Source organism: Equus przewalskii, chromosome 14 (genome assembly GCF_037783145.1).
Source record: "Equus przewalskii isolate Varuska chromosome 14, EquPr2, whole genome shotgun sequence".
Classification (NCBI taxonomy): domain Eukaryota; kingdom Metazoa; phylum Chordata; class Mammalia; order Perissodactyla; family Equidae; genus Equus; species Equus przewalskii.
Window position 1 is genome coordinate 32,534,339 of NC_091844.1, and position 12,746 is coordinate 32,547,084.

General features: G+C 35.3%; 1 protein-coding gene across 2 annotated transcripts in view; it reads left to right on the top strand.

Moving 5' to 3' along the window:
• The window catches only part of GFPT1 (glutamine--fructose-6-phosphate transaminase 1), a 56,708-nt gene that overhangs the window by 16,390 nt on the left and 27,572 nt on the right, over positions 1-12,746 (top strand). The window contains exons 4-9 of one of the 2 annotated variants that reach the window (XM_070572460.1): positions 3,499-3,624; positions 6,635-6,693; positions 7,616-7,750; positions 9,228-9,289; positions 10,251-10,330; positions 10,530-10,583. In XM_070572460.1, the coding sequence (XP_070428561.1) occupies positions 3,499-3,624; positions 6,635-6,693; positions 7,616-7,750; positions 9,228-9,289; positions 10,251-10,330; positions 10,530-10,583 (516 nt within the window). The remainder of the gene's footprint in view (positions 1-3,498; positions 3,625-6,634; positions 6,694-7,615; positions 7,751-9,227; positions 9,290-10,250; positions 10,331-10,529; positions 10,584-12,746) is intronic. The other variant, XM_070572459.1, reaches the window with a different exon arrangement.

Consider the following 12,746-nt stretch of genomic DNA (forward strand, 5'->3'; position numbering starts at 1 on the left):
AAAATAATAGCTAACATTTATCGATTGCTTTCTGGGTCTCAGGCACTCTTGTAAGTGCTTTCTGTGTGTTAACTCATTTATTCCTCATTATTACTCATGAAGTAGGTAAAATTATCATCGTCATTTTGCAGATGAGGAAATTCAAATACAGAGAATTAGGTACTGTCATTATATGGTGTTGGCAGTAAAGACAGTGAGTTTTGGGGCAAAGGCAGGGCTACTGTTCTCGGGAGTGACAATAATTAAAGGTTTTCCTACAGTTTATATCTTAGAGAATATGTAAAACACAAATGGCTGTATGCTAACGTGTGATATCTCTGGGTATAGGTATTTGAGTGTTATTGCCAGCAAATTTAAATGTTTGAACTATTAAGAAAAAGAGACAGAAGGATGACATCTGAGAAAAGGTACGCAGAGGGCAGGAAGCCTTGAGCGTGAAGGTGGTGGGAAGATAGAAGATCAAATAAGAAAGGTATTGAGGGATTATAGCTTTAGAACGTCAAGGCATAGGTGGGGGAGTTAGCCTTTACAGGAGTCAAAGGTAAAAGAAAAGCTAAGTAAAACAGAGTTATGAGGTGAGGGCAAAAAGCTGAGAGAAGTGGAAATTGAGGGACTGTAGGTAGGACTGAGGAATGAGGAGAGTAGAAAAGATGTCCTGAGCTGTTGTGGAATTGAATGAGCTGTCAACTTAATGAATAAGGAGCATGGATCCATGTTCCTTAAATGACATCAGTGAAATAGGCTTGGTAATTACCATGAACTTGAAATGGACTCAATTTACAGAATTTTGTGACTTTCTTCAATGTTGCTTAGCAGCTTAGGGGCTGGGGGGAGAAGAGAAAACTGAGTGTGGGGGTTATCTAGACTTAAGGTTCAACAGAGGGCTTTAGAACAGGGGTAACATTGAATAAGGAAGAGTCAGGGGTTAGAAGTCATGATTCATTTATAAAACGTAGGAAATAGTTGTTACAAGGAATGTGCTTATTGTCATAGCAGTGATTTTTTCTTATTAGACATTAGATAATATTCCTTTGGCAGCAGTGAAATGGGTATGGTAATTACTGTAAATTTGAAATGGATTCAATTTACAGACTCTTGTTACTTTCTCCAGTGTGGCTTGCCAGCATGTGTGGAGAGATGCTGCTTTAATTATAGTCAGCCTGAAAACGAGTCAGATATTTTCATTGCTTACATTAACCTGTTAAATAGTGATACACAGTAATCCTTTACTTTTCTGAAGGTTATTTATCGGGTCACCCTAATTATTCAGAACACAGGTAAGCTAGGAAAGATAGATTGATGATGTTATCCGTTCATTGAGTGAGCTATCCAATAAAAATTTGAGTATCTGCCTTATTTAGCTCTTAGTGCTTAGGATTCAAAGATAATAAGGCAGGCTGCTGCTTTTGTAGAACTCAAATTCTGATGGAAGCCAGGTTAACTTGTCACAAATGTAATAGTACAGCAGAGTACCACATTGTGGTTTTATCTTAGGCTCTGGAGTCACAGATTTGGGTTCAAATCCTATCTCTCTTTCCTTTTAACTATGACCTATGGCAGCTTCTGTGACTTCTTTGAGCCTCAGTTTCTTTGCCTGTAAAGTGGAGACATTAAGTACCCACCTCACAGTGTAATGTGAGGATTCAATAACGAATGAATATGTATTGGGTGCCTTTTATATACCAGCCATTGTTCTAGGCCCTGAAGACAAAACAGAGAACAAGATAGGCAAACCCTCTGCCCTGATGGAACTTACTGTTTAGTGAGATGGCCAGACAACAAACAAATATATAATGTTAGGTAGTGATTAGTGCTATGAAGAAAATATATGGTAGAGGTGACATTTGAGCAGAGACCATGTGATTGTCTGAAAGAAGAATTCTAGGCAGAGGGAACACCACGTGCAAAGCCCCGTGTGGGCTTGGGCTGCTTATGGCTGAAAGTTAGTGGGGCCAGAGCACAGCGAGGGAGGGGGAGAGTGGCAGGAGATGAAGCTAGAGAGGTGGCTGAGGGCTGGGTCAGGTAGTGTCTCAAGGACGATGGATTTTACTATGCATGTCGTGGGAAACCACTGGAAAACGGTGTGTAGGGGAGTGACATGATCTGACTTCTGATTTGAAAGGATCACTTTGGTTGGCGTGCAAAGACTAGGTTGTACAGAGGGAGGATTGGACACAGGGGGAACAGTTAGGATTCTGTTGAAGTAGTCAAGGCGAGAGATGATGGTGACTGGGGTCACAGTGATAGGGAGAGAGTGGTGAGGAGTCCCTACAACCTAGCACAAAGTAAGTTCTCAGTAGATGTTAGCTGTTATTTGTAAAAGGTGTGTTGAGAGCTAGTAATTGGAGAGGGGTAAGAGATGTGGATGGAAAGGTAGGTGGGGGGCAGATGGTGAAGGACCTTGTATGCCATGAAAAGGTGTTGGAGCTTTATCTTGAGAAAAGTGGCTCTCTAGTTGTGTGTTAGAATTTGAGGATCTTTTTGCAAATCCCTGTGACTGGGTTTAGGATTATTCATATGTGCAATAGGGATATAAACCACTTTTTTAAGCAATGCAAGTCTGTTCAAGGATTTTAAGCCTTATTTCCTAATCAGATTTGTGTTTTAGAATGACCTCTCATTAGCCAGTATAAAAACCACAGCGAGTGTGTGCTAAAGTGCATGGACTTTCCTATTCAGACTTCTGAGCAATTTGTTCTTGATTTAGACCTAATTCTCACAAGCTTTATTATCTAGTTTCTTAGCCAAATGAATTTTATATTTAGGAAATTAGAAGGAGGGCATTATTAGTAAATAACTAGAACTGTCCATTTTTTTTCTGGAAGAAGCAAGAAGAGACAGCTCATAGGGAAAAGGAATTAGAAAGCTGCTTTTCAAGATAAAGGAGCATCAATCTGTAACCCCATACTTTCATAGTGTTGCTCTGTTCTTGAGAACCTGTTCTTTGATTTTGGAAGCGCTCCATAATTGCAGTTTATATTGTGAGATATGTTTACATTTACTGGGGACCAAAGAAATTGCAGTCATAAGGTTGTGTGACGTTGAGAGAATGAATTTATTTTTACATGTCTAATTAAAATGATACTGATTTTTTTCTAAGGCAAGGATTAAATATAGATTTTTAAAAATCATGTTAACTCTTTTTGTCCTTAACTCTTGAATTTGAAAATTTCCAAGACTCCAGAAAAGTTGAAAGAATAGTACATTAATCACCTCTATATTTCATCTAGCTTTACAAATTGTTAACATTTTGTCACATTTGCTTTATTTCTTTGTATATAGTTTTTTGGTTGTTATTGGAACCATTCACCCTAAATATTTTGGCTGCATTAACCTCTCTAAGTCTTTTAATTACTATTTTGAATATGCCTGATCATCAGTTTTAATAATTGTATATTCCAGGTGAGTAGCACTGTAATAATTATATATAAATATAGCTTGTAGCATCATCTCTACAACATGATTTAATATTGGAATCTTTTGTTATATCTTCTTTAGAACAACAGGATATGGATTTGGATATAGAATTTGACGTACACCTTGGAATAGCTCATACCCGTTGGGCAACACATGGCGAACCCAGTCCAGTCAATAGCCATCCCCAGCGCTCTGATAAAAATAATGGTATGGACAGATGCTGCATGCTTTGGAAGGATTGTAGAGGGCCAATAACGGGAGAAGAATGATGGCTTTTATGTTTTCATTATTTTAACGTGTAAAATTTCAAACATATTCAGAAGTAGAGAGCATGCAGAACCTGATGTATCCATCACCCAGCTTTAACATTTAACAATATATGATCAGTGATGTTTATGTCTACTGCCCCATGAAGAGTATTTTCAAACCAATAGATATCATATAGATAGATAGATCACAGATAACTAGATCTCATAGCATTTAATTTGTAAATATTTAAGTGTGTATCTGTAAAAGATAAGGACTTAGTAGATTGATGTGTCTCTTAAGTCTCTTAAGGCACTGCTTTAAGGCACTGCTCCCTTTCTGTCCTTTTTCTTGGCGGTTTACCCTTGTTTGTCCTACAGAGTTTCCAGCAGTCTAGATCTTGCTAATTGCTTGTATCCGGGCTGTCATTTAACATGTTTCTCTCTCCCTTCTGTTTATTATAAATTGGTATGGTCTTAACATCTGGAGGTATATAATGTTTGGATGTTTTTCTTTTTGTGCTGTTAGCGGCCATTGATGATCGTTGCCAAGATTCTTTCTTTCTTTAGGGGTTGTAGAATGGTGCTAGTCTAATACTATCATTCTTTCTTCACTTATGTCTCAAATACTTCTATAAAGAGAAACTTCTTCATATCAACTGCTTGGTTACCTTGAAGTACAGATTGTATAGGAAAGGCAGAATAAATGTTTGATTTTTTTCCCCCCTTTATTTACCATTTCTCAAAAATGAAGTGGTTTCTAATATTCTGAGATGAACAGTGAGTTCCTTTTTTATTGGTGTAAACTCATGCATTTAAAGTATTTCATTTGTTTCAAAACACTGAAATAATTGTCTATGTTGATGCACAATTTTTCCCATCTTAGGCTATTGGGAGATTTTTCACATTGGCTTCTGAGTACTTTTGATGTGACCCAGTAGGCTCAATAGTCTGTTATTTTCTGGTAGGCCAAGATGTTCCAGGTTCATCTAATCCTGCTCCAGACCTGAAATCAGCCGTTTCTCTAAGGAGCCATAGTTCCTTTTAGTGGAAATGATATTTAAAGACTGTAAACAGGTCCTAGAAATGCTCACTGCATCTAGGCCTTTTCAGTGGGCAGAGCTAGGAAATATATTTACCTCTGTGTGTGTGCACACATGCACGTATACATTTAAAGGTAAAACACAACTACAGTTCAAATCCAGTGCTGTAAGGTTTTTACTTGACCTCATTGATCTGTGTATTTCCTTTCAATCACACCTAAAAACTTAGTTCTTACACCAGCAACACACTTACTTGATCTCTCACATGATGTATATACTACAGAATCATGATGCCAACACTACTATAACAAGTATGGTTACTGTTTTTTTGTTAATTGGTTTTTTTGTCCTTAGGGTATGTCTCTCTAGGGATGAATAATCAAATTACTGTGTTTTAGAGTCACTTGGAATAATCTTTTTCTATGTGGTTGTGCTGCCAGCTGGATACAGCACTATGTTAATGTTTTATTTTATTTTGAGTTTTAGGGATTGATTTTCTTTAAACATTAATTTTATTTAACTGTTTAAAATATTTGTATAGTTCTGAGGTCACGCCTGTAAAAGAAGCATACTAAAATAAGTCTAGTTTGTATCTTATTTCCTCTTCCTTATTCCATCTCTCTCTGCAGATAACCGTTCAAAAAATATTTTAGAGTCTATTCTTCCATTTTTAAAAACAAGCAAATACATACATCTATATATGTATAGATGTATGTAGTGTATATATCCCTTTTGAGATAAGATTTTATAGTTTAATTCAGAAGTTGTGTTTTTAGGTTTCTTGTGCTTCACATAATTATTACTGAATCGGATTAGAATGCTAATAACCACCCAAACTTAATACTGACAAGGCCTTTATAAAAGATTTCTGAAAACTTATATCTAGATTATGTTTTGAGAATTTGGCTTTAATTTAAGGCTTTATATCAGCTATGGGCTATTTATGATTCTCTGTGTTCTACCATTAAAAATTATTTTAGATTTATTTTTGTAGTATTTCATGGTATAATCTTTTCTTAAAAATCTAATAGAAATGTTTATTTTTTACTTGGTTTGTAATACATTCAATTCAAGCTCATGTAACATCAAACCAAAATGTCAGATCTTTAAATATATTAAAAAATTTTTGATAATTTAATACAAAATTGAATTTAGTGGTGATTTCTCTCCTGACTTAGATGAAATTTAAATAAGTCCACATTTGTAGTCTTTACATATACTGTCAATGACTAAAAATAATATTTTCAACTCTTGATTACCCAGACTTAGATATTTCAAAGTTATTTAATCAAAAAGGGTAAAAATTATCCCACTACCATATGTCTTTGATCTTGGAATTTGATTTTAACATTCATTTATCTGACGTTTTAGTAATTATCTGGACCTCAGATAAATAAATTTAACTCTAGAACTGAATAACTGGTTTTTCTTAGTAACTTCTTATCTTTAGTTCTTAAACTCATTTAGTATAAATCAGATAATTATTTTAGTTTGAAAGCCTTTCTCTTTAAACTTAAGAATGTTTTATGCACAAGAAGGAATGAACAAAGAAGCGAGAATAATAGTTATTTAGTTGAGCCCCCTCATTTTGCCAGCGAGGAAACAGGCCCAGTAATCTTGCTCCTTTCATGTGGTGACATTGGGTTAGTAGTTTAGCCACAACTCAAGCTGATGGCTCTATACCCCAGTTTATTGTAGTTCCGGCACTATATCCGCCTTCCTAACACTGTGTGCTTTCACTAATCCACATTAACTATGCTGCTGATCTACCTGAGGTCTGGTAATGAAAAGTAGATAGTACTTGATTACACCTGGAAGTATAAGTTTGACAAATTTTTTGACTTGAGAAAAATCTATCAACAGTAATGGCTATTTAAAGTGTTTACTAGGCCTATAATGTTTTGTCATCAATGCTTTTATCTCTTTTAGAATTTATTGTTATTCACAATGGAATCATCACCAACTACAAAGACTTGAAAAAGTTTCTGGTAAGTAAAGTGACCTAAAAAGACACCAGTCTTTGAGAATACGTCTAACGAGAACAGTGAAGTTTTTGGTTAGGGTGTGCAGTAAACACTACCTAGGTATGATCAGGTAATTCCTAAGGCAGTTACAAGGGTGTGGTGGTTTATCAGAGTTTTCTTTGTTGACAGTGGAACATTTTTTTTCTTATATGAAAAGGAAATGCTTTATTATAAGTGACCCAAAAGCTCAAGTAAAATTTGGAATTTGGGGGGAACTTCTTTTGCTTGTGAAAAGACCTTGTTTGTCATTTTCAAAAGATTCTAGGATACGTGATCTAGGACAGAGTAAATGAAGGTTCTGTGCCTTAAAAGCTGTGTACTATGTAGTAAAGGTCATGATGATGACCTTCGTGAGTGCCTTCTCAGGGCTGTCCACTTGAACTTTCTTCAGTGACGGAAACCTTCTCTATCTGTACTATCCAGCATCCACATTTGGCTGTTGAGCTAGTATGACTGAGGAACTAAATTTGAAATTTTATTTCACTTTAATCAGTTTAAATAGCCACATACAGCTGATGGCTGTTGTATTGGCCAGTGCAACATCATCATTAAAGAAAGAATCGTTGTATTCATTATGGAATTAGTGTTTCATGACTGTTATATTTCTTTATATTTTAATTATTTAAAATTTATTTAATTCATATGTGGCATATATAGATTTATATAATTATGAGTGTATGTTCAGTTATATAGAATACCTCACTGTTTTGGGTTCACTATAATTAGATGGTGACCTTAATTCTGAACAGTGGGTAATGGGCTACAGTGGTGAAAAAAAGATCAGAAGTTGATTAGTGAGATTTTTCAGGAAAAAATTCTATAGAAAAGATTTGGATATTATAAATATTTCCTTAAATATGTCAATTTTTTTTCTTTCTAATTACAGGAAAGCAAAGGCTATGACTTTGAATCTGAAACAGACACAGAGACAATTGCCAAGCTTGTTAAGTACATGTATGACAATCGGGAAAGTCAAGATACCAGTTTTACTACCTTGGTGGAGAGAGTTATCCAACAACTGGTATTAAACCACACTTTTAAAGACAATTATTTCCAACATTAATCACCATAAACTCTTTAAATTTGATAAACAGGAATTATGCTAATTTCTTAAGTATTTTTGACTTTTATTTACCAAAAGTTGAATACCATAACTATGGTATGATATCCCAGAAAGTTGAATACAATAACTATTCCGCTTGAATTATTTTGGGAGACTATTTTTTGACTAATTGACCCCTTCCTTCCCACACACACTTAGAATTCTAATTCTTTCACTATAGTTTAGTGTCATAGGAGTTAAAAATAATCCCAGATCAAACAGTTTGTCCAAAAACTATGCATACTCACCAACAAACCCATATTTATCACACGCAAACATTTACACAACACACACAGTCGGGGGTTCATCACTTTCTTGCTTCCTGCTTGCTCAAGTGTTCTTCCCGTCAGTAACATAGCACAAGGGTAGCTCCAGTGAAATGCACATTTTTTATTCTGGGATTATGTCTGCATGTCTCTGAGCCAGTAGAGTCAACTCCTTCTTTTTCCTTCTGGGGATTTTTCCTTGGCCTTATACCTATGTAGGAAAGTATTTCCCAGTCCAAGAGAAAAGTGGTGTTCTTTTTGATCGCATCCCAATTGCCCTAATTAAAGATTGAAGATATCAAAGATCCACAGAAGTCCAAATGCATCATGATTTCCAACCCTTCCCCACTCATAACTCTGGCTTTCCCATTTAAAAGCCTTTACTTCTCTCTGAATGTCCAACCCTTGCCTCCCACCTCCACCCAAATCTTATGATGTCTGCAGCATAAAAAGAGGAGTCAGGAAGCTGGAGAAAATAGAGGCCTGTTTCTTCCCTTTACTCAAGGCAGAGTAGTGTGCCGTCCCAGCTTTTTCTTGTTTCTACTCATTGTATAGCCCGGTTTGTGTTCTGTGGTGGTTCCTTCACTCTCCTACCTCATGTTCCCTCTTTATTCATTCTTGATTTCCTTAGATTCTGCCCCTGATGAGGTTGGGTTGAGGGGTGGTATAGTGTGCATGTTAATAATTGTCATTGTGTATACATTCATATCTCCAACGTCAAGGTGAAAAAGAGTGAAAGTTAACAGTGGTATAAAATTACTGGGCCAGAGAATGGGTTTTGGATATTGAGCTTGGGATCTTTTTTCTTCCCCTTACCAACGCATGTACGGGAAATATGATGTGTCTATTGGGAAATGTTGGTAGTGTGTACAAAGGTGACTTTTAAAGTAGTCTGTTTTGGAGCTGTTATCTGTTGAGCCAATTTCAAAAGTAGGCTTGGTTATAAAGTAGCTGTTGGCTATACCAAAACTCAGGAGTAAGTGTCTACCTAAAATTTAGATTTATTTATAAACTAGTGCAAAAGAGCAGTTGTGTGAACAAAAAATTTCTGTGCTGAAGCCAGTATGTTTTAGGCATTTCTGATAACTGATTATAATATATATTGCTAATGCATTTTTTTTCCTCTGTAGGAAGGTGCTTTTGCACTTGTCTTTAAAAGTGTCCATTTTCCTGGCCAGGCAGTTGGCACAAGGTAAATAAATATAAATTTAATAATGACTAATAATTATATGTATTCTGAAACTTTTGAATTACGTTTATTTTCTGTATACTATAAATGACCCTTCACTTTAAAGGCTCTTCCCTTTCTTAGAGACATTTGCGTTAGTATGTTTATTTTCGTGTGCTCCTTCTTGTCTATTGTCTTATCACTCTTCCATTTAACAGAATCTCTTGATAAAGCAAATACATTTTGGCATTTTTAATTGACCTTTTGTCTGTAGTGGGGCACCATTATTACTTTGTAAATTTGGATATTGAATATTCTCTAATTTCAGGCCCAAAACATTAACTTTATCCATATTTTTTGGAATTACGTATTCTAGACCGAGTCCTAGATAATTGTACTTTCACTACTTTTGCTAAGATGTTTAAGCCTGATCATGAAGTTCTTTTTAGAACAGTGAGGAGCCCTAAGATTTGCTAAGAGAGAGCTGTCTTTAATACAAAGGCAGGGTGACTAAGGAGAAGGGGATACACATTCTTATATTGTTCATATATCAAAAGAAAGGTTTCATTTAACGTTAAAAAGGAGAGAAATTTCAAACACATTGTTATAGAAAAGGGGTTGGCATACTTTCTGTAACGGGCCGGATAGTAAATATTTTAGGCTTTCTCGGCCATGTGGCCTCTGTAGCAGCTACTCAGTTTTGCTCTTGTAGTGTGAAAGCAGCTGTAGAAAACATGTAAAAAAATGGGCATGGCTGGGTGCCAATAAAAACAGACAAAGCTGGCCTGTCAGTCATAGTTTGCCAGCCTCTGTTATTGAATATTTTTTAAAAATTCTGTTTATGTCATTCTTTTGTTATATCTGAAGTTGAGCTTAGAGGGAAAATTTAAACATTAGTTGAAGAGTGTTCCTTCGTCAAATTTAAGTTTTGTATCGTTAGGGCATTATAAAAATGTTTTAATTTTGTTTGATTTTGTACTTACAGACGAGGCAGCCCTCTGTTGATTGGTGTTCGAAGTGAACATAAACTCTCTACCGATCACATTCCAATACTCTACAGAACAGGTAAAAACTGTTCCTGTATCAGGCCATGGGGAAATGTATCAATTGAGTACAGGAGATATAAAGAATTGTTTTCCTTAAATTGAAATAAATCCCCCTTTGGTTAGATCCACTCATATATATAGTTCTGTCTAGACATGAAAAGGATTTCTTTTTCTGATTTCTCTGACGAGTAGAATTTTTTTCTGTTGTATATCCTTAGCTAGGACTCATTTTGGATCACAATTCACACGGTGGGGATCACAGGGAGAAAGAGGTGGGAAATGCACACTGCATGGATGGGGAGGAATCTTATCCTCTTTTGTTCATTCTTTACTAATTCTTTGTTCTTGGAGTGAATGAATGTGCCGGGCCTCTAAAAATGTGCTTATTTTATGGGGAAATATATTTTGATGTTATTTTTCTAATTTGCAGAGTGTATTTTGTCTGTCTGCTTTTGGCACTTAGAAAACTGCTTTTAATAATTTGTTTCTTTAAAATCTCTGAGATTTGAGAAAATAGTTGAAATTGTAAAGTTTTTTTCTTTGTTTTAAATTAAAATCATGTAGGATACATTCTGATCAATAAGGTGCTAAGATTAGGAAGACATTTTGTATAGGCTCTTATAGATTGAATTAAGGGGTAGTTGTTTGAGTAAGTTAGCCTAACTTTTAACTGAAATATGTTTAAATGGTTTTTATTTTATGCATGACATTTCACTTTTAGATTTACATTCAATATACTTGATTGGCTCTGTTTGAATTAGGAACTATTGTTCTTTTTAAATTCATGCTTGAAGTTTATTTTTTTATAGGACTTTCAGCTATGCAAACTGTGAATCATTTTACTGATATAATAAGACAGAAAAAAAAACGAGTGTGCTCTTTCCGTTTACTTATTACTAAAATCTTTCCATATAAAAGACAGGGAGTGACAGCTTCAGGAAATTGAAACCCATTATTGTTAATATATAATTCTTGGTTTCTTGAAAAAAATTTAGCAAAGTACTCTAAACCTATTCATCTTTAGATAGTTGTTGCTTTCACTATTTTATCAAGAGCAGAAAGTTATTTTCTCAAATAACCTTAAATCCTGAGATACTAGATTTCTTATCTTCCTCTTCCCCTCCCTCCCTTTTCAGAAGAAAAACTAGTCTACCAGTGAGAGTACAGGTTTTGGATCCAGAGTTCCAGATTTCTGTTAATAATTCTGCTTGTGTGTATATTACCGATATGTTACTTTGTACTTGCCTTAACCTGCTTTTAGCAACAATGGAAAAACACTGGTTAAGGTCTTAAAATGTTGGAAGAAAAATTTATCAGGAGATAGATCTTTTTGAGGTCAGGGATTGTGTTTTAGTGACCCTTATTTCTCTAGCTCCTAGTATGTAGATAATGTGTGGCTCAGCAGAGTTTAGTTTAAATAGTGTAGCCTCTTAGGTTCTGTAAAGGGGAAAATACTGGACTGGCTTTCAGGCTTTTCCTATTTTCTCCAGGTGTAACCACTGATCAAATAAAGCAGGATGATGATAATTGTATTCCACTTAAATCAGATGGGATAGTGTATTGGAAGACATTTTATAGATTGTAAGAGTCATATAGATGTCAAGTATACTAGTAATGATTTTTTAATTTAAATAGGCAATGATACCTCATGTAATTAAATATACCATGTTACTTGAATAATGAAATAACCAATATTTGGAGAAAGAATATAGTAAAACTCTATGAGGATTTTTTTAAAAATTTTATTTTTCCTTTTTCTCCCCAAAGCTTCCCAATGCATAGTTGTATACTTTTAGTTGTGGGTCCTTCTAGTTGTGGCATGTGGAACGCCACTTCAGCATCGCTTGATGAGTGGTGCCATGTCCGCGCCTAGGATCTGAACCAGGGAAACCCTGGGCCGCTGAAGCAGAGCGCATGAACTTAACCACTCAGCCACAGGGCCCGCCTCTATAAGAATATTTTTTAACCAAAGCTAGTGGTATTTATTTAAAAAGTGTAGGTGTTCGTTTTACTTATTTTTAAATTTTATTTTTTTACGTATTTTAAAATTCACTTTTTTACACACAATAAAGTTCAGTCTTTTTATGTACAATTTCCTGAGTTCTGTCAAACGCAAACAGTTGTGTAACTACCATCACAATCAAGATACAGGACAACTCCATCTCCTAGAAAGTTCCCTTCAGCGCCCCTTTGTAGTCAGCCCTTGTCCCATTCCCAGCCCCTGGCAAATGCTGATGTCTTTTATCTTTCTATAGTGTTATCTTTTCTAGAATGTCATCTTGTATTTATTTCTTAAAGTGTGGTATCTTTTCTGCTGTTGAATTTGGATGGGAAGAGCTGTTTTGATTTCATGCCTAACACACACCAAATAATCGTGGATTGGGGGGAACTTTGGATGTATATTTTTAAGAATAATTACTACCAAGTCTTTATAG